The sequence below is a fragment of the Mus musculus genome, chromosome 10, assembly GCF_000001635.26.
Source record: "Mus musculus strain C57BL/6J chromosome 10, GRCm38.p6 C57BL/6J".
NCBI lineage: Eukaryota > Metazoa > Chordata > Mammalia > Rodentia > Muridae > Mus > Mus musculus.
In genome coordinates, this window is record NC_000076.6 from 68,001,154 (window position 1) to 68,025,938 (window position 24,785).

The 24,785-nt window shown below is 45.2% G+C and overlaps 1 protein-coding gene across 5 annotated transcripts in view; it reads left to right on the plus strand.

Moving 5' to 3' along the window:
- Rtkn2 (rhotekin 2) overlaps nucleotides 1–24,785 on the plus strand; it is a 78,864-nt gene that overhangs the window by 21,588 nt on the left and 32,491 nt on the right. For 4 of the 5 annotated variants that reach the window (XR_003948599.1, XR_003948600.1, NM_001359318.1 and 1 more), the window contains exons 4-8: nucleotides 771–824; nucleotides 2,051–2,168; nucleotides 4,347–4,541; nucleotides 16,653–16,747; nucleotides 24,360–24,466. Coding sequence is in view for 3 of the 5 variants with exons in the window: in NM_001359318.1 (NP_001346247.1) it covers nucleotides 771–824; nucleotides 2,051–2,168; nucleotides 4,347–4,541; nucleotides 16,653–16,747; nucleotides 24,360–24,466 (569 nt within the window). In the remaining 2 variants the exon portion in view is untranslated. The other variant, XM_006513292.4, reaches the window with a different exon arrangement.

Below are 24,785 nucleotides of genomic sequence, written 5' to 3' on the forward strand. Positions count from 1 at the left end.
TATATATATATATATATATATATATATATATATAATAAAACACATTCCTAAGTTGTTTTGCATAGTAAAACATTTGAGAGGGAATTTTGACCAAAATTAAAAACATTCTTAAAAAGAACCAGTGACAGTCACATGCCTCCAAAAGACAACAACCCAGCGCAGCAGGCGTCAGAAGGTGTCAGTTGATAACTGATTCAGTTCCACACATGAAGTGTTTGGCCCAGGAACAAGCATGGATGGCCTCAGAAGGGCACAGCCAATAAGGAAGTCAGCGTGACATATACGTAAAGCTAAGATAATATTTAGAAGAATGTATTCTCACTTCAGATACTTGCAAATTTCACACATATTTAATAACTTCTAACACACACACACCGCCAGAGCTGGAGAGATGGCTCAGTGGCTGAGAGTGTGTACCAATTTCCACAGGACCTGAGTTGGGTTCCCAGCATCTACATATGGCTCGGAACGACCTATATCACAGAGCCATTGGATACAGCGCCCTCTTCTGGCCTTCATGGGCATCGGTCCTGCAAGTGGTGCAGAGACATGCATGCAGGAGAAACACCCATCTGCATAAAAATAAATATTTTTAAAAATCATCTCTAAACAATAATTAGGAAATTGCTGTGTATATTTCTTTTTGTTTTTGGTGGGCCCAGTCTGTCATGGAGCTCAGAGGTTCACATCGTGGGTGAAACAAAAATTATCAAAATAATTGTTTCTTTTTCTTTTCTTTCTTTCTTTTTTTTTTTTTGCCTTCTTTATAGATATCCGAATACCATTAATGTGGAAAGACTCCGATCACTTCAGTAATAAAGAATGTACGTATAGCTTTAATTTGTATTTGGAAATGTTTCCTCGAGTGCTTAGGACACGCATTTGTGATTTCTGAGGTCAGAACTCTTTGGTTCGGAGACACATTGGTGCCATTTGGCTATAAGCATCCTGTCAGCAAACTGTCGATTTCTGACTTGGGGGACCGCACATCAGTTCCCTGATTCAGACTAAGATATGCATACCAATGAAGGGGAGTCATCAGCGATGGGAACTTGTGTGGGGGCTCAGAGTGGAGAGATGGGTAGAAAGGTAGAGCCCCCACACCCCAAAGAGGCATGGGGTGAGTCAGTAGACGTGAAATTTCTTTTTTTCTCTTATTATGTATGACTCAGGAGGTCTGAGCTTTGCTTTGCTAGATCGTTTAAGAGGGTGTAATGAAAGATTTTTAGATTGCTGTGATTTTCTCCTCCTCCCCCTCCCCCTCCTTCTCTGTTTCATTGGCTACACACAGTCTTCACAAGTCCATGTATCTCTTGGATCACGGACATTAACCTCAAATGTGCCCTAGCTGTTCAAGGCAGAGCCGGGTGACCCAGCAGCCCCTTCATTTGCCTTGTTTACCTTGATGGCTTTGTCCATATTCCAAAAGCCAAATGGTATCGGGCATAATTAGTTTTACATGAAGAATTTAAATCAGGTTAGTGTTTGTTTTTCAATTAAGACGTATAATTCACTTCACCAAGGAATGCTTGTGGGATTTGAGTCAATCTTCGAGATTACTGCAGAGAATAAACTTTCCTAAAGAGCTGCGTTTTCTCAGTAATGAGGATTTAGCCCTTTAATCACCTGGCATTTTTAAGAACGTCACCAGATTGGAGGGTCTAGCTGCTGTTGTTTGTATCCATGCCTGCCATTTGGGCGTTGGGGTTTTCACATCCTTTTTTTCCCTTACTTATTGTTTGGTGGCTGTTGATACACCTTACAAGTCATCTTTTCTTGGACATCAAAACTTGGACATCAAATGGAGTCATTTATATGTGTGGCGCTAAATTGACCGAGAGGCATAAAGTTTGCTAAGTGATCAGATTTGGCTGCAGGGATCTCTTTGGGACACCGCCGAGGGGCCCCGTGTTTATTTTCTGATGTTCCTTGGTTTGAGGTTGGGCTTGAGTGGGGTGAGGGAGTGAGTGACCTCCGAGTGTCTCACTCACACAGGTATGATTGTCCTGCTTGTGACGGCTCCTGCCGCTGTCTGCTGTCTCTCCTCTAGGCACACAGCGCTTCGCCATCTTTTGCTTATTCAGGATGGGAGCTCAGGTGTTTGACACGGACATGGTGATTGTGGACCAGACAGTCACAGATATATGTTTCGAAAATGTCACCATCTTGTAAGTAGCCTTAATCCTCAGAGGGTGAAATCTGAACTTCTGCCTCTTTTTTTTTTTTTCTTATCAGTGAAGAAAGCCTAATTACTGTCTTTTAAATTCTGATGGCCTACATCCTGGTGGGCCTTGGCTTCTTTTCAAAGCACCGGCAGCTTTAAAATGTTTAAAAGTTACCCCCTTTTTTGGATCCAGAATAAAATAGAAATCTTATAATTAATACTTAGCAAGCAGACAGTTGACTCAATGGCTCTGCTAAACTTCTTATAAATATTTATATTTCTGTCCCTACCCAAACTCTGAGTATGATAGAATTTCATTTGATGCTTGATGTAATACAGCAAATTTGGGCATAAAGCTGATTTTCTTTTCCTTCACAGGAAATTCAGTACAAAAACTAATGAGGTGGTAAAGCTTTCTTATGAACCGTTCTCTTAAGTGCTTCTGACGGTGGATTTTGGGGTGCTCTTTCTCTTATAGCGGGCTTCTCTCATGTACTCAAACAGTGTAGAACAGCTTGACCATCTTAAGGGCTCTTTTATGGGCAGGCTCATTTTATTATGGCCCATCCTACAGAGAGACAAAAACAGCTTCCTTGGGTAGCCATGGACATCATTTTTAACGAACATGAGGTTTTTTTTTCCCCTGGCCCTTGGCCTCTCTCTCAAAGTCTTTGTTGGCATATCTCCCCATGGGGTTTGTCTCTGGGGGTAGGGGGAGCCCTTGAGATGCCATTTCTAGATCAAGTGGTCGTAGCTGCCCCAACTGCCCACAGGCAATCACCAGCATACCCTTGGCCGCGGCCCGTGGCACTTTAGATTTCAGAGGGGTCACGTCACACTGACAGGACCGTGGCAGACAGCGTTCCGTGGCTCCTGCAGCTCGCGTCCTGGAGTAACTGTGTAAGATGTAACATCGAGTTACCCTGGGCTGTCAGCAGTAACGCGAGCCTTTTTACAAGTTGTACTCAAGCCAGTGGAATTTAGTTCTCTCCTGCCTTGGGATTAGTCTCAAGTTCTTGTACACTTTTAGGCTAACGTGTATCTCCTTCATTATCTCTTTCTCTTTACTTCTATTTCCAATGCTGCTAAGGACTTTTTCTCCCCCCTGCCAAAATTATCCCACTCACTAATCGCCTCTTGTCTTCACATCAGTCCACCATTGTTCATGTTTTGCCACAGAGACAAAAAAGTTCCTGTGGGGTGGGGGTGAGGGCCCCCCCCCCACACAGGAAGAACAATACAAATGATTTGGAAGACAACATATGATTTATTGGCATTTTTGGGGTATAAATATTTTAAATTGGCCTAAAAATAGCTGCTGACAAATGTTCTAAATGTTAAAAAAAATGTGCTCTTTGTTACGACGCTTGTTTTTAATAAGTCTTCAATATTTATGAATCTCTGGTTTTCCTCTAAATATTGACATTTGTTGCTCATTACCAGGAATACTGTATGTTTAGACGTTGCCAAGTAAGAAACTATAAAAATAGCTGCAAGTCAGTCCTTGGATGTATCCAAACTGTAGATTGGCTATTTGAATTTTAAAGCCCCAGGACTGAGGCCTACCTTCTGTCTTCAGGTGGCATCTGCGGATGAATGCGGTTCTAAGTGTGTTTTTCCCTTAGTTTTACTGCTGTTTGGTTGTGTGGTTTGTTGGTGTTTTTGTGTTTTTGTTTTTGTTTTTGTTTGAGATGGCATTTCTCTGGTTCTGTAGACCAGGCTGGCCTCGAACTTGCCTCTGTTTCTCAAGTGCCAGGATTAAAGGCGTGTGCCACCACTTGGTGTTGTGTTTTGCACTTTAGTAAATCTGTCCGCCTTCACCTCCCCAGCCGTGGGGTTACAGGTCCCTGCTTCTGTGCCTGGCTTTTTAAAAAAATGAATTCTGGGGAATGGACTCAGGTGCACATGCTTGCTTGCCAGGTATTTTACTAAATCAATCAATCAATCAATCAGTCAATAAATAAAGTCATTCCCCAAGTCCCCAAGACTGGTTTAGAAGCTAAGAGTTCTAAAAGTCACAGTGACCCTCTTAGGCCATTTAGAAAGTAAATAAACGTGGGCATGGTGTCCCCTTGCGTACGGTTTAAACGCTGAATTTAAATATTGGGAAGACACCCAAGGGGTTTTAGTTTTGCTCTCTGCTGAATTAGACTCCCAGCCTTGTCGCTGCTCTCGGTTTCAGCAACGAGGCAGGACCGGACTTCCAGATAAAGATAGAAGTCTACAGCTGCAGCGCAGAGGAGTCCTCCCTAACCAACACCCCGAGGAAGCTGGCTAAGAAGCTGAAGACGTCCATCAGCAAAGCCACGGGAAGGAAAATCAGCGCAGCGCTCCAGGAAGAGAGCCCAGAGGCGTGCTTGCTCGCTGGTTCTGTGGCGTAAGCTCTCTAATATAGCGTGGGTGGTATTTCAGAGCATTGTCTTTCGATGCTTGTTTGTAATTTAACTGGAAAAACATCCTGCAACAGAGGGGAACTCGGAGGTGTGGCCTTTACCCAGCTGAGATGCGCTTGGCCCCTTCTTTGAAGGATGGAAGTCAGGTGAACTGCTTTTGCGTTGCTTGGGATTCCACACCTGTATTAGTCGGGGTTCTCTAGAGTCACAGAACTTACGGGTAGTCTCTATATAGTAAGGGAATTGTTGATGATGTACAGTTACCCCAACAGTGGTCAGCAGCAGCTGTGAATGGAAGTCCAAGGATCTAGCAGTTGCTCAGTCCCACAAGGCAAGCAGGTGAAGGAGAGGGAGCGAATCTTTCTTCTTCCAATGTCCTAATGTAGGTCTTCAGCAGAAGGTGTGGCCCAGATTAAAGGTGTGTGGCACCATGGCTGGATCTGGGACTTGCTTTGTCCCAGATGACCTTGAACTCAGAGATCTCCCTGTCTTAATCTTCTGGGATTCATAGCCACTGTGCCTCAAGATCTCCATGCTGAGATCCAGGTCAGAAACTCATGTCTCCCAGACTCCAGATGAGGCCCACAGGAGAGCCTTCCAATTCTGGATCGTAGTCCATTCCAGATATAGTCAAGTTGACAACCAGGAATAGCATTACAATGTCTAACCAGAAAGATGAAATGTTTTTCTCAAAAGCGGCCTGAATATATCAAGTGTCTGCAACCTGACTCCCTAAGTGGATTTCTATATGTGTGTCATGCTTTTTGTTTTAATGTTTTTAAACAAACCAATATAGTATCATTATTGCATTTAACAAATTAAAAAAAAAAGTCCTATGTGACCTGGTAGCCTGCATGTTTCAGACTGTACAGTCCTGAGGTATAACTGTTCAAATCAGGTCGGTAATATGACATGTGAGTGAGCCTTTGGGGCTTGTTCTAGCCTGTTCTATCCGCTGTTTTCCTTGGCCTTATTTATTGAGGAAACCAGGTTTTGCAGTGCGCCTGTATGTGTAATCTAGCTGATTGTATCTCTGTGCTGCTTTGAAAGCATTTCCCCTTGTAATGGAGCTGAGGGTTGGATTCAGGTCTCAATCCGGTGTGTTTTCACGCTGTGTCGTTCGGGGTTCCCGTCTCACTTCTGAGCTCCCGTGTTTCTAGCCTGACGCGTCATCCATCATAAAGCTTGCTACCTGTCCTTTATTCGATGCGTTTAGCAGCCATTGCTCATAATCCCGTGTTTCATTGGAGACGTGAATCTGATGCTCCCTAGATTTGCCCTGCGTGTCTTTGTAATTACTTCTCGGAGAGTTTGGTGCAAGGTGTTTGGATTCTAATTAATCCTCTTCCCCAGCTGTCTCCAGGTGCACCCCCCACCTCTTACCCACCCAACCTCACACCCCAACCCCCACTCCCCCACAAATCCTTCCAGACCAATTGAGCCTGCCTAAAATATTCTTGATGTGTGGTTCCTGGTTGATTAACCAGAGTCTGCAGTCTTAAGAATGCTGCTGTCTGTTTCTTTAGCTGGCAGCTAAAGTAGCCAGTGGCTCCACAGCAAGGGGTGAGACTGTGTCCAACTTCCCTCACACCACGCTGGGATGTGGTCCAGCTTGGGCGTCCACAGGTCCTGTGCATGCTGTCGTAGCTGCTTCGAGTTCATGTGAGTGGCTGCCTTGCCCTGTCCATAACACACGGTATCCATGCAGTGATCCACTGTCTCTGACTACTGGACCCTTTTTGCTGTCTCCTACACTGATCCCTGAGCCTTGGGAAGAGGAGGTGCCGGAAAGGTGCTCCGTTCAGTTGCCCTGCATTTCTGGATAAGCCAGCACGAGGTAGATGAGGCTAGACCCATAGATGATGACGTAGATGAGGCTAGACCCTTTGGCCTGCATTTTTCATCAAAGCCCAGTGGTTTTCTTGGTAGCCTCTCGTTGAGTGTTCCATTATTGCTCTCAGGAACAAGCATTCCAGTCTTGATTCTTTCAATTTATAATTGGCCTCTGCTATTTGCCCATGAGTTCGAATGCTAGGTTATTTTGTTTTGTTTTATAGGTGTGTTTCAGGAACCTTTCATTATTTTATACCATGAAAGTCTGTCAAAAGACGTGATAATACAGTGGATTTTACCCAGTCCTGTCCTTCAGGTCTGAATGTAGAGTGTGCTGGCTCACGCACAGCCCACAGCCCCTCTAAACGGTCACTTGGTAGGGGCTTGTGCACAGCATTGGTATTCAGAGAGCATAAGAAGATAATTTTTGCTTTTTAAGATACAGATCAAGTTCAATGTTGAGACTTCCACTTCAGGTCTTATTTAGCCTTTAACCAAAATGAGTGCCTATAAAATAGTATGTAACTAGGAGACGGTATCTGGCCAAATATAGCTATTTTTCTTTTCTTAACAAGAATGCATTTTTCTTCTCACTCCCATCTAAGTAATCTTTATTTTCCATACCCCTTGATTCCTCCCCCCCACCCCACCCCAATATTATAGCAGTCAGCCTACTTGATAGGAAAAATGTAGCTGATTGAACTTTTGGGAAGTTGGTAAAGGAACGAGTGTAATGTTTTAGAGACAAGCTGTTGACCAGAATGCTTCTCAAGTGAGATCATTGTTGGTTTGGAAGATGCCCATGCAATTAGTCACGGGCTAAAAATGAAGCGACTTCAAATACCATCATAAAATGGTATTGTTGGGCTTCAAGAAGACAGTGAACATTTTTGGCGAATTTTTAGGACGTTCCCTGGCGTGACTCATTTCCTCCCCTTATCTGTGGAATGTAGGCTTACTGAAATCTCTTCAGCTACATCTTGCCAGTTTCCCCCTAACCAGTGAATTAACTGCTTTTGTATTGTGACTAGGGCAGTGTTCTTCATTGTTAAAACATACTTTAAAAACCTGTAGTATCATTTGTGATATTTTAGTTGACTAGAAGACAAACTAAATTTAAAAGCAAAACAAACAAGCTACTCTGTGAAGAGCTAGCTGAGTTAGTTATGAGCACTGGTCTTCTGTCTGTGACCACAGTACCAGGGCACCTGAGGTCCCCTTCTGGCCTCTGAGGGTCCTGCAGGCAAAACAGGTATCCATAAAATAAAAATGAACGGCCCGAGAATACCCCGTGCTACATCTTAAGTTAGGATGAAGGTATAAAACAATCTAACACATCTCCAGTAAGTGAAGCGTGTGTGGTTTGAAACGTACCGTGAAGAGGTTTAAGGGTGGGGAAGCTAATGTCGTTTCTAAATTTAATTAAGGGGTCACTCAGCTTCCCGGTACAACTAGCCTTGGAAAGGACCCCGCCGCAGGGAAGTCCTGGGGTTCCTGAGATTTCAGAGGTCGCTAGTCAGTCAGGATTCTTGCAAAAAGTGCTTATACGCCATTGTTTGTTTTCCTTGAAAAGAGCCCCTTAATTTTAAGCTAGTCGATAATGAGACGGGCGCGCTCTCTCTAGCCACCAGCAAGTCAAGTTGAATTCTCTGAACTTCCTTTGCAAAGGTGGCCGGAAGTCCCTGCCCTGCTGCTCACCTAGACCAGAGAAATGCTGCCTCTTAAGAGTACCTGAAAGGAAAGCAAGTGGTCACGGTTCTCTGCCAGCCACCACTGCTTAACCACACCAATCAGGTCACTAGGAAAGCGGCATGAATTTCAGGACTAGAATCTAGAGCCGCGAAGCTGGGATGCGGGAGCGCTGGGTAAGGGGGTTGTTGTGTTGGTCCCATCCAGTTTCAGTTGTTGGGGACGGGGCATGCTGCTTTGCTTCTGAGCAGAATGTGTTTCCTCCCCTGTTTCAGCTCCTCCCTGTGATGTGTGTATGTTTCTACTTAGGCCGCACCCCCAGATCTCCTCTGAAGTTTCTTGGTATTTAACCAGTTATCTTCCTTGGCCATATCATCAGCTGGCTGTATTCTAGCATACCCGTTTTTTAGAAGGGATTATTAGTGCCTTTCGCTTTCATACTGTTATTTTTAGATGTGCCATTCCTAAGACTCGGAGGTTAATGACCTGTATGTTTACCTTTTAGTAGTTGGGGGAGATGCTTTCTTGCGCATGATCATGTTTTAAAGCCTGTGCTGGATATGGAGATAGATATAGATATAGATATAGATATAGATATAGATATAGATATAGATATAGATATAGATATAGATATAGATATAGATATAGATATAGATATAGATATAGATTCATCTTGACACAAACTAGGGTCAACTGAAGAAATAACCTTCATCAGATTGGCCTGTAGGCAAGTCTGTGGAGGTGTTTTCTTCATTAATATTAATGTGGGAGGGCCGAGCCCAGCCCACTGTAGGTGGAGCCATCCCCTTGGGAAGTAGTGCTGGGCTATATAAGAAAGGCTGAGCAAACCATGTGGATTAAGCCAGTAAGTAGCCTTCTTCCAAAGCCCCTCCCTCAGTTCCTGCTTCCGTGTTCCTATCTTGACTTCCTTTCACGGACGATAAACCATAGGATGACGTAAATCCTTTCCTCTCCAAGTTGCATTTTGTCATGGCGTTCATTACAGCGATGGAGAAGCAACCTAACACAAAGCCGAAGAAAAACCTTAAAACCTGTAATTCGGTCTTCGCATCATTTTTACCTAACTGGACACATAAATAACATACCTTTTCCCCAGTGCTCCAAGTGAGCACAGATGCACGGGGTCCCCATAGCTTTTTTCTGTGCACAGCAAGACCACTATTTATCTTTAGCTGTGTTGGAATGACTGATCTCAAGTGCTATGGTTGTCGGTAAGAATAAATTATAGTGTATCTCCTACAAATATATAAGAAATACATATTATCATAATATTATATATTAAGAAAAATATATAAGAAATATGGAAGACACTACAATTTCTTTCTTTCTTTTTTTTTTTTTTTTTTTTTTTTTTTGGTTTTTCGAAGCAGGTTTTCTCTGTATAGCCCTGGCTGTCCTGGAACTCACTTTGTAGACCAGGCTGGCCTCGAACTCAGAAATCTGCCTGCCTCTGCCTCCCGAATGCTGGGATTAAAGGCATGCGCCACCACCGCCTGGCACTACAATTTCTTATATATAAAGTATTGTGTGTCTGCTAGAAATAAACCCGTGGCATATGTGTTTATTTTTGGTTTCTGTTTTGTTTGCTTTCTTTCTTCCTGCCTCTCTTGGATGTTTTCTCTTCTGTAGTTCATGTACACAGAGACAACTTGTCTGCTCTGTTGAGCTCCTCGGACTTTGGCCTGGTCTATAGCATCAGAGTCTTCCCACGCTCTTCGACCTTCTACCACTGACCACATCCATCGATGATCTTTAGATCTCTCTCCTCCCTTCAGAGTCCCACTCCTGCCGTGATGGGATGGTTTGTATAAGCTTGGCCCAGGGAGTGGCACTATTAGGAGGTGTGGCCTTATTATAGTGGGTGTGGCCTTGTTAGAGTGGGTGTGTCATTGTGGGAGGGGCCTTAAGACCCTCATCTTAGCGGCATGGAAGTCAGTCTTCCACCAGCAGCCTTCAGATGAAGATGTAGAACTCTCAGCTCCTTCTCCAGCACCATGCCTGCCTGGGTACTCCCATGTTCCCAGAACCTTCATGATAGTGGACTGAACTTCTGAACCTGTAAGCCAGCCCCAATTAAATGTTGTTTTTATAAGAGTTACCTTGGTCATGGTGTCTGTTAACAGCAGTAAAACCCTAAGACAGGTGAGTACCAGGCTTGGTTTAATGCTTTGTGGTTGTTCTTTTTGATTTGTTTTTGTTTTGTTATCACTTCGACGCCTGCACTCCTGAAGGCTTAAGAAAAAAAGTAACCAGTCCTTTCTTTGAGATGGATAATGACCACTGTGGCAGCTCCTGTCACAACCAGGCATCTCTTTAGTTTCTGTGGCCTTTGATTTTGCCTCTTAAAGGATTAGGCGTGATTTTCTTTTTTTTTTTCCCCAACCCCCAAGGTCTCTCCATTCCCCCTCTCACTGTCGATCCTTGTGCTTCGGGTACGGTGGACATTCTTGATTGTCAGGGACTGCACATGCTGGCCTTCTGTCGAGTCCCCCAGTCCACTGGACTCCTCTCTGTGTGTCTAGGGCTCATGGGCTTCAGGACTAGATCCCACTGGACCTGTCTTCTCGGTGATTGAGATAGAGTCCTAATCACTTCCTACTTCCCAGGGCCATCGGCTTCTCTTCTACTCTCCCATCTCCCAAGTACATCAGCTCGCTGAAGGGCCTCCATAGTTCTCCATCTCAGGAAATGGTTTCCATAGGCTTGTCTCACCTTTCTCCACTCTCTTGGATTGCTTTAGTTGTCCTTCCTCCTGCCTCCCGAATCGCAGCCCACAGAAGTCCTGTTTGACCAGCCAGGCAGCCACATTCTGCCACACCTGGTGTTTGGCTCATTGGTGTCCTCCTTCTGGATAAACCCAGCTGGTCACTCTCCATGCAGTAGCTCTTTGACTTGTCTTCTTGGACAGCACTTTCTTGGCTTTTTTTTCCCCCTTTCCCTTAGTTACTGTTCCTCCCTTGCCTCCTCTGCTTGCTGCTTTCCAACTTACTCCAAATTGTCGTAATTGCTCACCAGCCTTTACAAGCTCTTAGGCTTTCATTGCTGTGAACAGACACCGTGACCAAGGCAAGTCTTATAAAGGGAAACATTCACTTGGGGCTGGCTTACAGGTTCAGAGGTTCAGGGTGTTATCATCCTCGCCGGAAGCATGGTAGCATGCAGGCAGACATAGTACTGGAGGAGCCCAGAGTTCTACATCTTGATCTGCAGGCAGCAGAAGGGGACTGTCTTCTGCAGGCAGCCATGAGGGGAGTCTCATTCCACTGGCCAGACTTGAGTGTGTGTGTGTGTGTGTGTGTGTGTGTGTGTGTATGACCTCAAAGCCCCACCTCCACAGCGATGCACTTCCTCTAATAAGGCCACACCTTTTGCAATAAGGCCACACCTCCAAACAGCCATTTCCCATGGGCCAAGCCTATTCAACACCACACTTGGCTTTCTAATTCTCATTAAATTTCACCTCTGCACCTGAAGCTCTCAAATTTAGATATTCATTGTCTTCTGGCTCAACACCTACCTTCCTGCCCAATAATGGCAATTAAATGGAATTGATCCAAACTAGAGCCCGTATCTAATCCTCCTTCGCCACCCATCCCCCCGTGGAATTAGTTAGTGATTCCATTTTTCTAGTTGCTTGCACAGAAAGCCTGGGTGTTCTTCCAATGCTGCGTTCACACTGAGTCAGCTTTGAGAAGGTGTTAATATGTCACCTCCTTCCGCACTGCCCCGGGCCTGCATCTGCCCTAGTTGATATTTCTGTTTGCATTTTAGACACTCCCCCCCCCCCCCAAACAACAGCCACAGGGACCGGTTCATTCTGGTAGGACTCAGACCTTAGCAGCTGCCTCTACCCGAAACCCACCAACCCACCGTGCTCACTTCAAGTATCACTCAGAGAAAGATCCAGTAGTATCTTTGTCCCACGAGTTAGTGCTGTGTGTAGCTTCTGCTCCCTGCTGGCCCAGTTGGACATCCAGTATTACTGAGAGTCTATCCCACTGCTGGCCAGTTGGACATCAAGCATCACCATGAGTCCGCCCCCTGCTGGCCAGTTGGATATCCAGCATCACTGTGAGTCTGCCCCCTGCTGGCCAGTTGGGCATCCAGCATCACCACCCTTCTCACTACATTCCAACCAATCACTGCATGGGCAGCTGAGCCACTGGGCCTGAGCTCCCATGGTTTTTGTGACTGAGTTATCCCTTCTCTGCTCATGTCTCCACACAAATATGACTTGTGTACAAGGGGCTTCCTCTTCTCTGCTCATCCAAAATAGCCTTTTTCCACCTTAATCCTCCTTCTGGGCCTTACCTAGCATCTCGTACCTATTATAATTGGATATTTTTTTGATTTTTTTTTCCTTGAAAGAGAGCACTCCTCCACCCTCCATTGCTTACTGTAGCCTCGGTGACACAGGCAGACAACTCTAGCTCACTGTCAGTCATCTTTCTCCAAAAGATAACAGATTCTGCATCCAGTGGCGGATAGGAAGTCTGTTTCATTTTCTTTCATAAGGGAAGAACGATATTGCTTTTATCCACTTAAAACACTTGATAGTTCTCCAAAATGTAGTTCCAGGAACCAAGTGAACATCTGGGGAGGGTGCTCCTATATTATACCTTGTTATCACACAGCTGGCGACGTGTTGACAGGCAGTTCTGGGTGCCGTTCCGGCGTTCCTTGTGCCGTGGAGCGCCTCAGTTATTTTGGTTCATTCTCCAGTCTTCTCCAGCACTTCCTCAGTTTTGCAGGGGAATGGGGGTGCACATAGATGTTAGGAGAAAATAAAAGGTTGATTGTGAAAGGCTCTGTGGAAACGTGCATGGTGTGTGTCAGGGATAGCCGAGGTTAGCCCACATGGAACAGGCAGTGCTAGCAGAGGGTAGCCCACATGGAACAGGCAGTGCTAGCAGAGGGTAGCCCACATGGAACAGGCAATGCTAGCCGAGGTTAGCCCACATGGAACAGGCAATGCTAGTTGAGGAAAGCCCACATGGAACAGGCAGTGCTAGTTGAGGAAAGCCCACATAGAACAGGCAGTGCTAGCAGAGGGTAGCCCACATGGAACAGGCAGTGCTAGCAGAGGGTAGCCCACATGCAACAGGCAGTGCTAGCCGAGGGTAGCCCACATGGAACAGGCAGGGCTAGCAGAGGATAACTTATACAGAACATGAGACATTCATAATCATTAACTGGAAACACTGTGTTGAAAGTTATTCCGGTCAGTAAGGATTACACAATTAAAGACCAAGAGAATGGGCTGGAGCAAGGGCTCAGTGGTTCTGAGCACCGGCTACCCTTTCAGAGGACCTGGGTTCCACGCCTAGCACCCACATGGCTGCCCACAACCATTTGTAACTCTAGCTCCTGGAGATCTGATGCCCTCTGAGGGCACCAAACACACATGTGGTACATGGGCATACCTGCAGGCAGAACACTCATACACGAGAAACTTTACCAGAGAACATTTTCTGGAGTGTCTGTCCTTTAATCTTAGAGAACATGTATGTGTCCCTGAATGTTTGCCGTGTGCACATTTTTTTTTTAAATCATAGAGATTCCATGAAGGAAGGTCTGTGTGCTTGCTAACTGCGTACATGTTTTCATTCTAGAGAGCTCATTAAAGATTTAGTGGGAGGTCAGTTTGTGAAATACCACCTGGCACAGTGAAAAACCGTCCTGTAAGACCTGTCTCTTCCCCAGAGTTGGTCTGTGTCTGTGAGCACACACGTGTACCTTTAGCATGTTCCGGGGTGGTTTAAGATTCTACTGTTCAGGAAAATAATAAAACCATGAAAACTCATAAATTAAGGTTACAGGTGCCAGGCAGTGGTGGCACATGCCTTTAATTCCAGCACTTGGGAGTCAGAGGCAGGCAGATTTCTGAGTTTGAGGCCAGCCTGGTCTACAGAGTTGAGTTCCAGAACACCAGAGCTACACAGAGAAACCCTGTCTTGAAACACAAAACAAACAACAAACAAACAAACAAACAAAAAAGTAAGGTTACTGGCATGGAAAATATAGTTGTTATTTATGAACAGAAATTCATTTTTTTGTCCTGTTCTGGGAATTGAATTTAAGGCCTCACACATACTAGGCAAACCCTTTACCACTGAGCCCAGCCCCAAATGCAATTTTTCTAACCATTCACTACCAAGGTACATATTTCATCTCCATGATGCCTTAAGAATTCCACAAGAGTGCTTTGTTAATATAAACACAAAACAGGACCACAGTGAGAAGGCTCGATGGCCTCCCTCACCTATAATGTGGGTAGAAACTCCAGACCTTTGAGTCCGTAACCGGAAGGAGATGACATTTGTCAGACAGTTAGGAGTTAATGTGGGAAAGACAGATGCTAACAGTGTACTCCCGCAGAGAGAGCTGAGGCTGGCAAGGATGATGCTGAGGGGTTTTAAAGGGAGACTAGGAAGAAGGAAAAAAACAAAAAAACAAAAACGGGGGGGGGGGGCGAGGAAGAGCGAGAGCTCAGAGTGCCGGAAGTAGAAACGTCAAAGCGTCGAAGGAAGCCTGAACAGGTCTGGGTGCAGCTTGCCTGGTCGTACCAATAGGGACAGCAATGAGTTAGGCCGGCTAAACAGACTAGGACACAGGGAGAGGTGGGGCTGGAACCGATGTGGAGTTCTTCACGCAGCCCTGAGTTTGAGTTTTCTCAGCCCATCGAAGTCAAAGGTCAACTGTGCGTATCTCGCTTGGTCATTTTGCCTCTCCCCCTGGAGCTCATCCATCCAGTTAGCGTGACTGGCCCGTGGATCCACGCATCTCTGCCACCATTGCTGAGAGTACAGATGTGCACCGCTTGAGAGTTTACGCGGCTGATGGGGATCTGGGCTTGGGTCCCCATGATGGCAAGTCAAGTCATTTACCTGCTGAGCCATCTCGCCAGCCCTGAGATCTCTTTGTAACTGCTTAAGTGCCAGTCCTCAGGGACACCCTCTCTGACTTTCTCATCATGACACTTCTCATCCACGTTGTTTCTTTCATTGAAAAGGTTGGATGACCACTAGAAATCGCCGGTGTTTTATAAATTTGTATCTCTGTTTCGCCTCTTGCCTGCACCAGGATATCATGTTGAATCTTGTTTACAGCTAAAGCCTATAGCCTAGCCTAAGACTTAGCACGGTGTAGGGACCGTGTAAATGTAGGGACAGAGACCCTTCATTGAAATAATTTGTGATACAAAAACCTTAGAGATTTTATTGCCAAAATATGAAGTGATAAAGCTGCTAAATCGGTTAATAGCTTGTCCTGACTATAAATCTGCCATCTGTGATATATAGACTTGGAAACCAGGAAACTCTGAGATAGGGTCTCACTTCGGAGTCCAGGACCACAGTCTTTAGGCTCTGCCTCCGATTTGCCGAGACCACTGGGGTGTGCCACCATGTGTGTCTTGTATAGCTAAACTTTTTAAAATTTTTATTATGGCAGAATGTATGTGACTTAAATTGGCCATTTTGACAGGTTTTGAGAACTCAGGTCAGTGGTATAAAGGGGAATAAGTTTCGTTGGCTGTCCTGGATGGCCATTCCCACCAACCATCTCCAGAAATTTCTCACCTTCCTGAACTGAAATTCTGTACCTATTTGGCTCTAACCGCTCTTCTCCCCTCCCCACTCAGCCTCCCAAGGCACCGCCCTCCTTCCTAAGGGTTGGACCACCACAGATGCATGTTCCCCGTGAGGGCATCTGAGATGTGTTTCTTTTGTGGCAGAAATCTTTCATTTAGCATAACGTCTTTCAGGTCATCCACATAGTATGTAGAGTATGTCAGAATGCTCTTCCTTTTGAAGTGAGATAATTCTTTACAGTGTCTGGATGTGTAGACGGAGAGATAGTAAGTGATTGGTAAATTGAAAGGTTGATAGGTAAATAGGTAAATGGCGTTTATCCATTCATGCCTGATACACACTTGAGTTTTTCAGCTCTCTGGGTCTTGTAAATAACACCTCTGTAAACACAGCACAATGGTGCGCGTGCACACACACACACACACACACACACACACACACACACACACACTTATTCCCATGCTTGTTTTATGTTCTTGGGGGGTGTGTATTCAAGCAGAACTTCTGGATTACCCTGTGATTTTTCTCTTTTGTTTTTTAGTTTTTGGGGGAACCATGGTGCTGGTCTCCGCAGCCGCTGCCTCATGGCTCTGGCTGGGAGTTTACGCAAGGTTCCCGATTCTCCACACCCCAGCTAGCATTCCTTATGTTGTGTACGCCAAACCCAGCTTTGGTTTTGGTAGTGGCCAGTTTTCTTAGTAGTAGATGTTAAGTAGAGGGTGCTCTGTGGTCGATTTACACTGGAAATGTTCCCCTCACTTGGTTACATTTCTTTTTTTGTGCCTTTTGAGTGTTTCTAGAGAAATGTTGTTTGGGTCATTGACGGTGTTTGTTTGTTTGTTTTTTTAAGATCAGGTTGTTTGTTGTTTGTTGTTTTTATTTAGTTGATCATTTGAATAGTTGACCACGTAGATAACTACACGTAAGGATATTTAAAGATGCATTCTCTCTTGTCCTCAGAGGTGCAAAGTACCATTTGCTGGCTCATACCACCCTGACCTTGGAAAATGCTGGAGACTGCTTTAAGACCCATAACCTGTCTGTTCACGGAGATGGTGAGTGTGCTGTGTGTTATTTCTTGTGTATTTATTAGGTATGTACACGTGGTGACGGTAATTCCTAATTTTAGCATGTTCCCCCGAAAGGAGATAATGGCTTGAAAAATATACTCATGGATGAGTCTGGTTTTTTCCCCAGTGTGTTTCTCTCTTCCCTACAGGAGAAAAATTAAGGTCTCCCCCCTCCCCACTTTCTAAATCTGACTTACAGTAGGAAGAACTGAAGTCTTCTGTGTCCTTATATGAGGCTCAGAGATGATGTTTCTCGTCTCTGCTAGCTGGGTGGTCAGATGTGTCTGGTTTTAAAGTTAATGATTAAGGCAGCCACCCCCTTCTGTTGGTAGAAAGCACAGGGTTGGTAGAAAGCAGAGGGTATGAAGAAAGTAGGGTTATGTTCATTTTAATCACTTTCTTTCTGAATAATAATGGTAGTTTTTCTCTCTTGTTCCCCCTAAAAGGAATCTATGGGAATGTGTAAGAAGCTTAGGTGACAAGGAAGGCTTGTGAGGGGAAGTGGGGGGGGGTATGGGGGACTTTTGGGATAGCATTGGAAATGTAATTGAGGAAAATACGTAATAAATTTTTTTAATTAAAAATAAATAAATAAATAAATAAATAAATAAATAAATAAATAAATAAATAAAGGAAGGCTTGTGAGCACTTTGCCAGCTGTACCTGGGATGGGAAGTACAGAGCAGTGTTGGGCTAGGAGCTCAGCTGTAGGAACTGAGTTGCACACGTGCTGGTTTTCCAGGGGAACGTCTATGGAACGCGTGCAGGCTGATGGCCACTGCTTCATGCTTAATGCTCAGAGGCCTCAGTGCTATGGGATGGATGATTTCATGGTGACTTTTTTGTTATAAGCGTGGTCTTTAATTTCTCAAACCCTATTTTTAATGATGGTTCTTAAACATTTAACCTTCCTTCTAGCCCACCACCCACCAGAGGTAGTGGGAAAGAAACATTATTAGGATATAAGTGGAGAAGCGGATCTGTTTAGAATGGGTCTTTGGAGCAGTTCAGTTCACAGCTCAGCAGCGGTAGCTCGATCCATTCGCAAACATTTTATGGCTTTACCACTAGTCCAGTTCAGTAGTGTCGGGATAGTGGCAGTGCTGGCAGGACTTAGTAGGAACAGCCAGGCCTCAGCCGAATCCAGCATGCTTGCGGCAGTGGGAGGGACTAGAACCAGCAGGGACTCAGGGAGAGGAGTTCTTTGCTGTGCCTCTCTCAACAAAGCAAAGATCGAGGGAGAAGAATCGTCATAAAGCTAGCTCTATAAGCAAGCCCCTCTCACGGTCCTTTGAGTCCCATTTATACTCCTGCCAAACATCACGTGTCCTCCCTTGATCTTGCCTTGTTGATGTGTCTTGCCTTGGTACACGAGTCTGTCTTAGCAAAACTCTATGTGAGTCTGTCTCAGCTGGCATCACTCTGCCAATGGGCCTAAGTCCAAGGAAGCGGCAAGAAGCCGCAGCACACCACCAGCAGCTTTTCGGTGTGGTTTCTCTCTGTAGAGACAACAAATGGAGCTCAACTAGACAATGTAAGGCGGACTAATGCACGCGTGTCGTTAGTGAAGAATCCTTCATCACGTGTCTTTTCACGTGCTTGCTTCAGCAGAGCATCCTTTCACCTGTGTCTGCTTCAGGAAAACATTTCCTTCATGTGTTTGCCCCAGCAAAACACCATCCGACATAACTGACTCTCCAAAGAACTCTTAAGTTTCCACTTCATATAAGAAATTTTACTAAGAACAGGGGGAGGGTGGTGGGCTGTAAAACCTGTGACCATTTAAAGAGCATCTCTAGCTACTACTCACCAATACCAGGCCCCCTCAGAACTCTGGATGTAGATGTCCCAGCTTCCGTGACATTCGCTTCCCTGTTGGTCTCTCATGGCTATGCCATCCGTACAGCTTTCCCCGCATGCCATGGTTTGAACTGTGATGGGGATGAGCTGTGTATTAAACTGTCTTTAGTGGCGAGCATTTGTGATTCCTGCTGTACTACTACTACACAGTGTTGGTTTTCTCTCCCCCCCACCCCCCTCTCTTTCTCTGCTTTCCTATGGCTTGAGTCAGTACCAAAAAGTATCTTCATAGGTCTATGTGGACCTAGTCCAAATGTGAGCTTTATAAATGTGAAATCACACACACACACACACACACACACACACACACACACACACACACACACACACTGCCTTATATGGCCCCTGTGGCATTGTCTGCCCCCAATCTGTTTCTCTTCAGGACTTCTTTTCCTCTTGGTTTTAATGCTCATCCCTGAAACAGGCCCAGCAGCCTTACCCACTAGCATGTTAATTATTTGTTAGAAATAATGGTGGATTCGCATAGTCTCTGCGGCAAGCAGTGTGAACAGATCTAGTTTTGTGTTCCAGTTTTTGTGGTTCTTCTGTTTTACTTTGTATGACTTCAGCCTCTGTTATTTAGTGCACATAATTTTTAAATAGTGGTTTTTTATTGTTAGTTTAGCATATATTTTTTACATTTATATATTACATATTACATGTTACATTTACATATATATTATACACACACACATATAATATATACCATAGGCCTGTCTCTTCCAACAAGGGGTTATTACTTTTATCATTTGAATTTCCCTCTGTTTGTAAAATTATGCACTATGTTTTAATATCTTAGAAATTACTCATAAATTGTTTTTTTAAGTTTTATTATTATACATAAGTACACTGTAGCTGTCTTCAGACACACCAGATGAGGGCATCAGATCTCATTACAGATGGATGTGAGCCACCATGTGGTTGCTGGGATTTGAACTCAGGACCTTCAGAAGAGCAGTCAGTGCTCTTACCCACTGAGCCATCTCTCCAACCCCTACTCTTAAATTGTAATCACCTAAATAAACAATAAGAGATCATTTTTACTTTTTCTAAGACAGCATGAAAGCTTTAGAAGGATAGCATGTGTTTCCCTAATCTGTGCATTCTTGCTATAGAACATAATTCTGTTTGTTTCTGAGTGTCACGGGGTACATTGAGCTTGACCTAGCTTAACCCCATGCTCTGACTGTTCATAGGGGACAACTTGACTTCTATATCTTGAACTTGGGATTTCCCCCACACACACTTTCTTTTTCTCAAAACAATCTTTAGAGTTTCTTTTAGAAAAACTTTGGGCAGGGGGTGTCCTGGGACTTTTGACTTCACTCTTGAAAGGCATTTTTACGGGATATGCTTGGTACTTTCATTTCTGTCCATCTTGTCCCCTTGGTTCAGAAGGAATGATTAAGTACTTTGAGATGTGTTGGGTACAGGGTTGAGAGTGGCCATGAAACATGGACAGAGTGACTGGGGCAGTGAGACTGCCCTGGGGATGTGAGCAGAGAGGGAGCTGGCAGGTGCCAGGTGCATGGACGATACCATACATGGACCGTGGGCATAGGAACCCTGCCTAAGGCAGGTGGTGTTTTATAAGTGTAGAGATTGATACTCAGGTTAATTGAGTCTCCTAGACGTCCTCTTTCTTGAGGGAAGCACAGAGAAGCTGTGGTTGTTTTATTCCTCAGTAGTCTGAGACTGTAAGAAAGCCCAGGTAAGAGGTGGCAGGTGGAGGCAGAGTATATGACAACTGCTTTGTGGAACTAGGGACCCAGTGTTTTTCAAGGATGCTAGGATGGGATGCTGCTACATCTGCCCTCAAGACTATGATAGGAAGGGATTCTATATCTGCATCCTCTTCGCAAGGGTGATGCAGGAAGGGATCTAACATCTCCATTCAGGGATGCTGCAGGAGGGAACTCTGCATCCAACATCTCCATTCAAGGATGCTGCAGGAAGGAGGATTTTTTTTTCCTTTCCTTACATGAAATCTGAGCTCAGTTTATGAGACGCACATTATTAGATGTGGTGTGTTAGGTTCAGATACATTATTGATTGCACAAACTTTATGGACTTGCCTACAAATCTAATCATTTATGATTCTGCGTCATGGGGAATTACATTCTAAGTAAAAAAAAAAAAGCAACTCACAGATATTTACAACATAAGCCATTCATAAATTTGAGATTCCTATATAAAAGGAATTTATGTGTTGCTCAGACGCTAGGCTGTGGAGAGATTTTGTTTTGTTTAGTGCTTGTTGTAGAAAAAGGTAACTCCCACTTACTGCTTTGTGTCTGTGCCTGGACATCACTGAGTGTTTCGTGTAGATGTGTGGATCCTACCAGGTCACCTTTACTGAGCCCTGAATAAAAACCACATTCCATTAGTCCCAGAGGAATGCTATTGTGGTAGGCCATAATAGGCTGATGCATGGGGAAGTTGTTAAAGCTCTGTAGTTTTACCTTTGTCTCTTTATTTTGACCAGTTCATTGCTTCTCGGCCTTTTGGCTAAGATCAAGTGTATTTTGACCAGTTCCCTCCTTGACTGATAACTAAGCTTTGGTTATTTATATACTACTGTATATTTTAGTTTATGCTCAGTATCCTGGTTAGTGTCTGATATCTTGACACACCTAGGAAGAACCCCTTTGAAGAATTTCCTCCATTCAGCTGGCCTGTGAGCATGTCTGTGGAGCATTTTCTTGCTGGCTAATTGATAGAGGAAGGCCTGGCCCACTATGGGTGGTACCATCCCTAGGCAGGTGGGTCTGGGCTGTATAGTGAGCTTAGTGAGCAGAAGCCAGAGAGCAAGCTGGTAATTAGCATTCCTCCAGGTTCCTGCCTTGAGTTCCCTCCCCTGCCTTCCCTCATTGATGGACTATTATCTGGAAGTGTAAGCTGAACGCCTCTTCTCCCTGAATCGCTTTTGGTCACCGCATTCATCACAGCAACAGAAAGCAAACTAGATCGCAAAGGAACTGTATTTTTACCCAGAACCAGTATTTTTTTTTCAAAGTCTCTAAGGTTTTAAGTAAATAATAATTCCAGCCAACAGCTAGATATCAGGATGCAGTGAACATTCAAAGAAATCTTTTTTTACGTGGGACAACCTGAGATGAGGGCACATACTGGATATTTGTGTACACCCTGTACACAGGTTACATTTTCTGGCGCTTTTCTTCTACATGGATAGGAGGGATTTATTCCTACTGCTGTGCTGCCTTAGAGAGATGCCAACATGTTGGGTGGTTTGTTTGTTTGTTTGTCGTCCCCCCCCCCACCTCTTGCTCCAGCCCTGCTTTGGTTGAGAGAACTTTTCTTTTCTTTTCTTTTCTTTTCTTTTCTTTTCTTTTCTTTTCTTTTCCTTTCCTTTCTTTTCTTTTCTTTTCTTTTCTTTTCCTTTTCTTTTCTTTTCTTTTCTTTTCTTTTTTGGTTTTTCGAGACAGAGTTTCTCTGTATAGCCCTGGCTGTCCTGGAACTCACTTTGTAGACCAGGCTGGCCTCGAACTCAGAAATCCGCCTGCCTCTGCCTCCCGAGTGCTGGGATTAAAGGCGTGTGCTGCCACGCCTGGCGAGAGAACTTTTCAAAATAATCTCCAACTTAAAACAGAAAACTTACAAGTTTATTGCCAAGGTCTTCCCTCCCCCACACATGCTACCGAGCTGCTTACAGCTCACAAACCCCAAGAACCTTAAGTACCCTCGACCACCACCGCCTGCTTCAGCAAGCAAGGTTCTTTCTAATGCAGACCCCATGCTTCCTGCCCTGCTCCATTGAAAGGACGTAGCACCCCTGCATCAATTTCCAAGTCTCCTCTTGACTCTCACAAACTTAGCATCTGTCTTAGTCAGGGTTTCTATTCCTGCACAAAACATCATGACCAAGAAGCAAGTTGGGGAGGAAAGGGTTAATTCAGCTTCCACATTGCTGTTCATCACCAAAGGAAGTCAGGACTGGAACTCAAGCAGGTCAGGAAGCAGGAGCTGATGCAGAGGCCATGGAGGGATGTTACTTACGTACTGGCTTACTTCCCCTGGCTTGCTCAGCCTGCTCTCTTATAGAACCCAAGACTACCAGCCCAGAGATGGCACCACCCACAAGGGGCCTTTCCCCCTTGATCACTAATTGAGAAAATGCCTTACAGCTGCATCTCACGGAGGCATTTCCTCAAGGGAGGCTCCTTTCTCTGTGATAACTCCAGCTTGCGTCAAGTTGACACAAACCCAGCCAGTACAGCATCTTTAGAGAGACGAGCTGGTTGTCTGGGAGGAGGCCCTCCCTTGTGCTTGCCGGATGCTGGCTTGCTGTGTGACTTGAGTATGTCTCCAGGGCCATCCTCCCTGCCTATTGGTGGCCGTTGCTGAGTTTCTGACTGTTAAGGCTGTCTTCTGATTCCCTGGCTATGCATATGCATTCTGTGGTTGGAGCCAGTGGGTCTAAGACGTGTAAGCAAGCGTTCCCTATTGGCCTTACCATAGGAGGCCTCTGTCTTTCCTGTTGGCCAGAGGAGCACCACAGCGTGCCAATGTCTTTGTTCACTCTGAAGTTGTGTATGTTGTAGAGGTGGTAGCAGGGAGACATTCAAGAGGCGTGAGCCCTTCCACGGCTCCTCTTGGAGCACTGCCTGACCTCCTTGGAATACCAAGATATTTCAGCCCATTGTGCTCCATCCCTGATTGGGGGTGGGGGGAAGGGTGAACCCTGGGTTCTGCTCCTTTTGCTTAGTGCACCGGGGAATCACCACATCATGGTGTCTTCTCATTGTTCATGAGGGGGCTGGGGCCACCCAACCAACATGGTCACTCTTTTGTTTTTCCTGCTTGGTTGGGACTCCTCACACTAGGCTATCCTTCACTCCAGGCCTGTACACCCTGCTCAGTCTAATCTTTCTAGTCTGTACAGCTGCTGTGTAAGCTCTGCCTTGGTGTGAACACCCCTTGGCCAGCTCACTGAAGCTCTGATGCCTTACACTGATGGCTTCCTCTCCCTCCTCTTTTCCTTCCTCTTCCCCTCTTTCTCCTCCTGTCCTGCCTCTTTCTCCTCTCCCTCCTCCTCTCCTTCCTCTCTTCCCCACTCTCCCTCTTCCTCTTCTTCTTCCTCTTCCTCCTCCATCCCTTCTTCTTCTTCCCACTCTCCCTCCTCCTCTCTCACCTCTCCCCACTCTCCCTCCTCCCTCCCCTCCTCCTGTTCCTTGCTTGGTGTCATCACCCAGCACAGCCCTCACAGTTCCTCCCCTCCCCTCTCAGGGCTCACCCTCAAGGCTGCCCCTCGTGGCTCATGAGTACTTGTTCAACTGGAGGAGGAGAAGGAGTAGGGCGAAGGTGTTTAAGTATCTCAACATGGGTAAAATAATGTTCCACTTGAGGCTCACCTTACTAATTACTCTAATGAAAACTAGAGCAAGAGGGGAAATCTGACAACCACCAATCAGTGCAGTAGACTACTTTGTGTGAAACTATGAAGAGCCCCCTTGAATAATTGCTTCTGAAGTGAAGAGACTAGAGGTTGCCGCTCTTCCAGTTGACCACAGTGTTGGTCCGGGCCAGTCCTGACCTCTTTCACATGCTTGGGTACGCCATTAACATTCAGGCAGGTGAACCTATATGTCAGATGAATGTTAAAATATGTTAACAATAAAGCAAACAAAATTAAAGAAAAGGAAAAACTCTGGACTGTGTAACAACCGTAAATGTACATTTATAACTTGCCCCTTTCTCCCCTTGCTTCCTTAAACAGAGGAGTGTTCCTTTTGGCTTCCCTTGTATGGCAACGTGTGCTGCCGGCTGGTGGCCCAGCCAGCTTGCATGGCTGCAGATGCATTTGCAGGATTCCTTAATGAACAGGTAGAACACGTCACATGTCCCTCGGCTTGGGGTACCAGTCGGACTCTCTATGCAGGCGTTTGCTCGAGAGGGCCTTTCTGGAAGTGTTAGTTTTTTTTTTAAATATTGTCAGATGTGAGCCGTGAAAGGATGGAGGCTGGATGACTGGGGCAGCCTCTCCAGTTCTCTCTGGCTCCCCATCCCACAAGCACAGGCCCAGGATGGTGGCAGTGATTCTCTTGTGGAAGCTGACCCTGGCTATGCAGCACCTTTCACATAAAGACTCTTCTGGCAGACAGCATTTGGCACAGTTTGAGCCTCTGGGCTTCCAAAGCTGCCT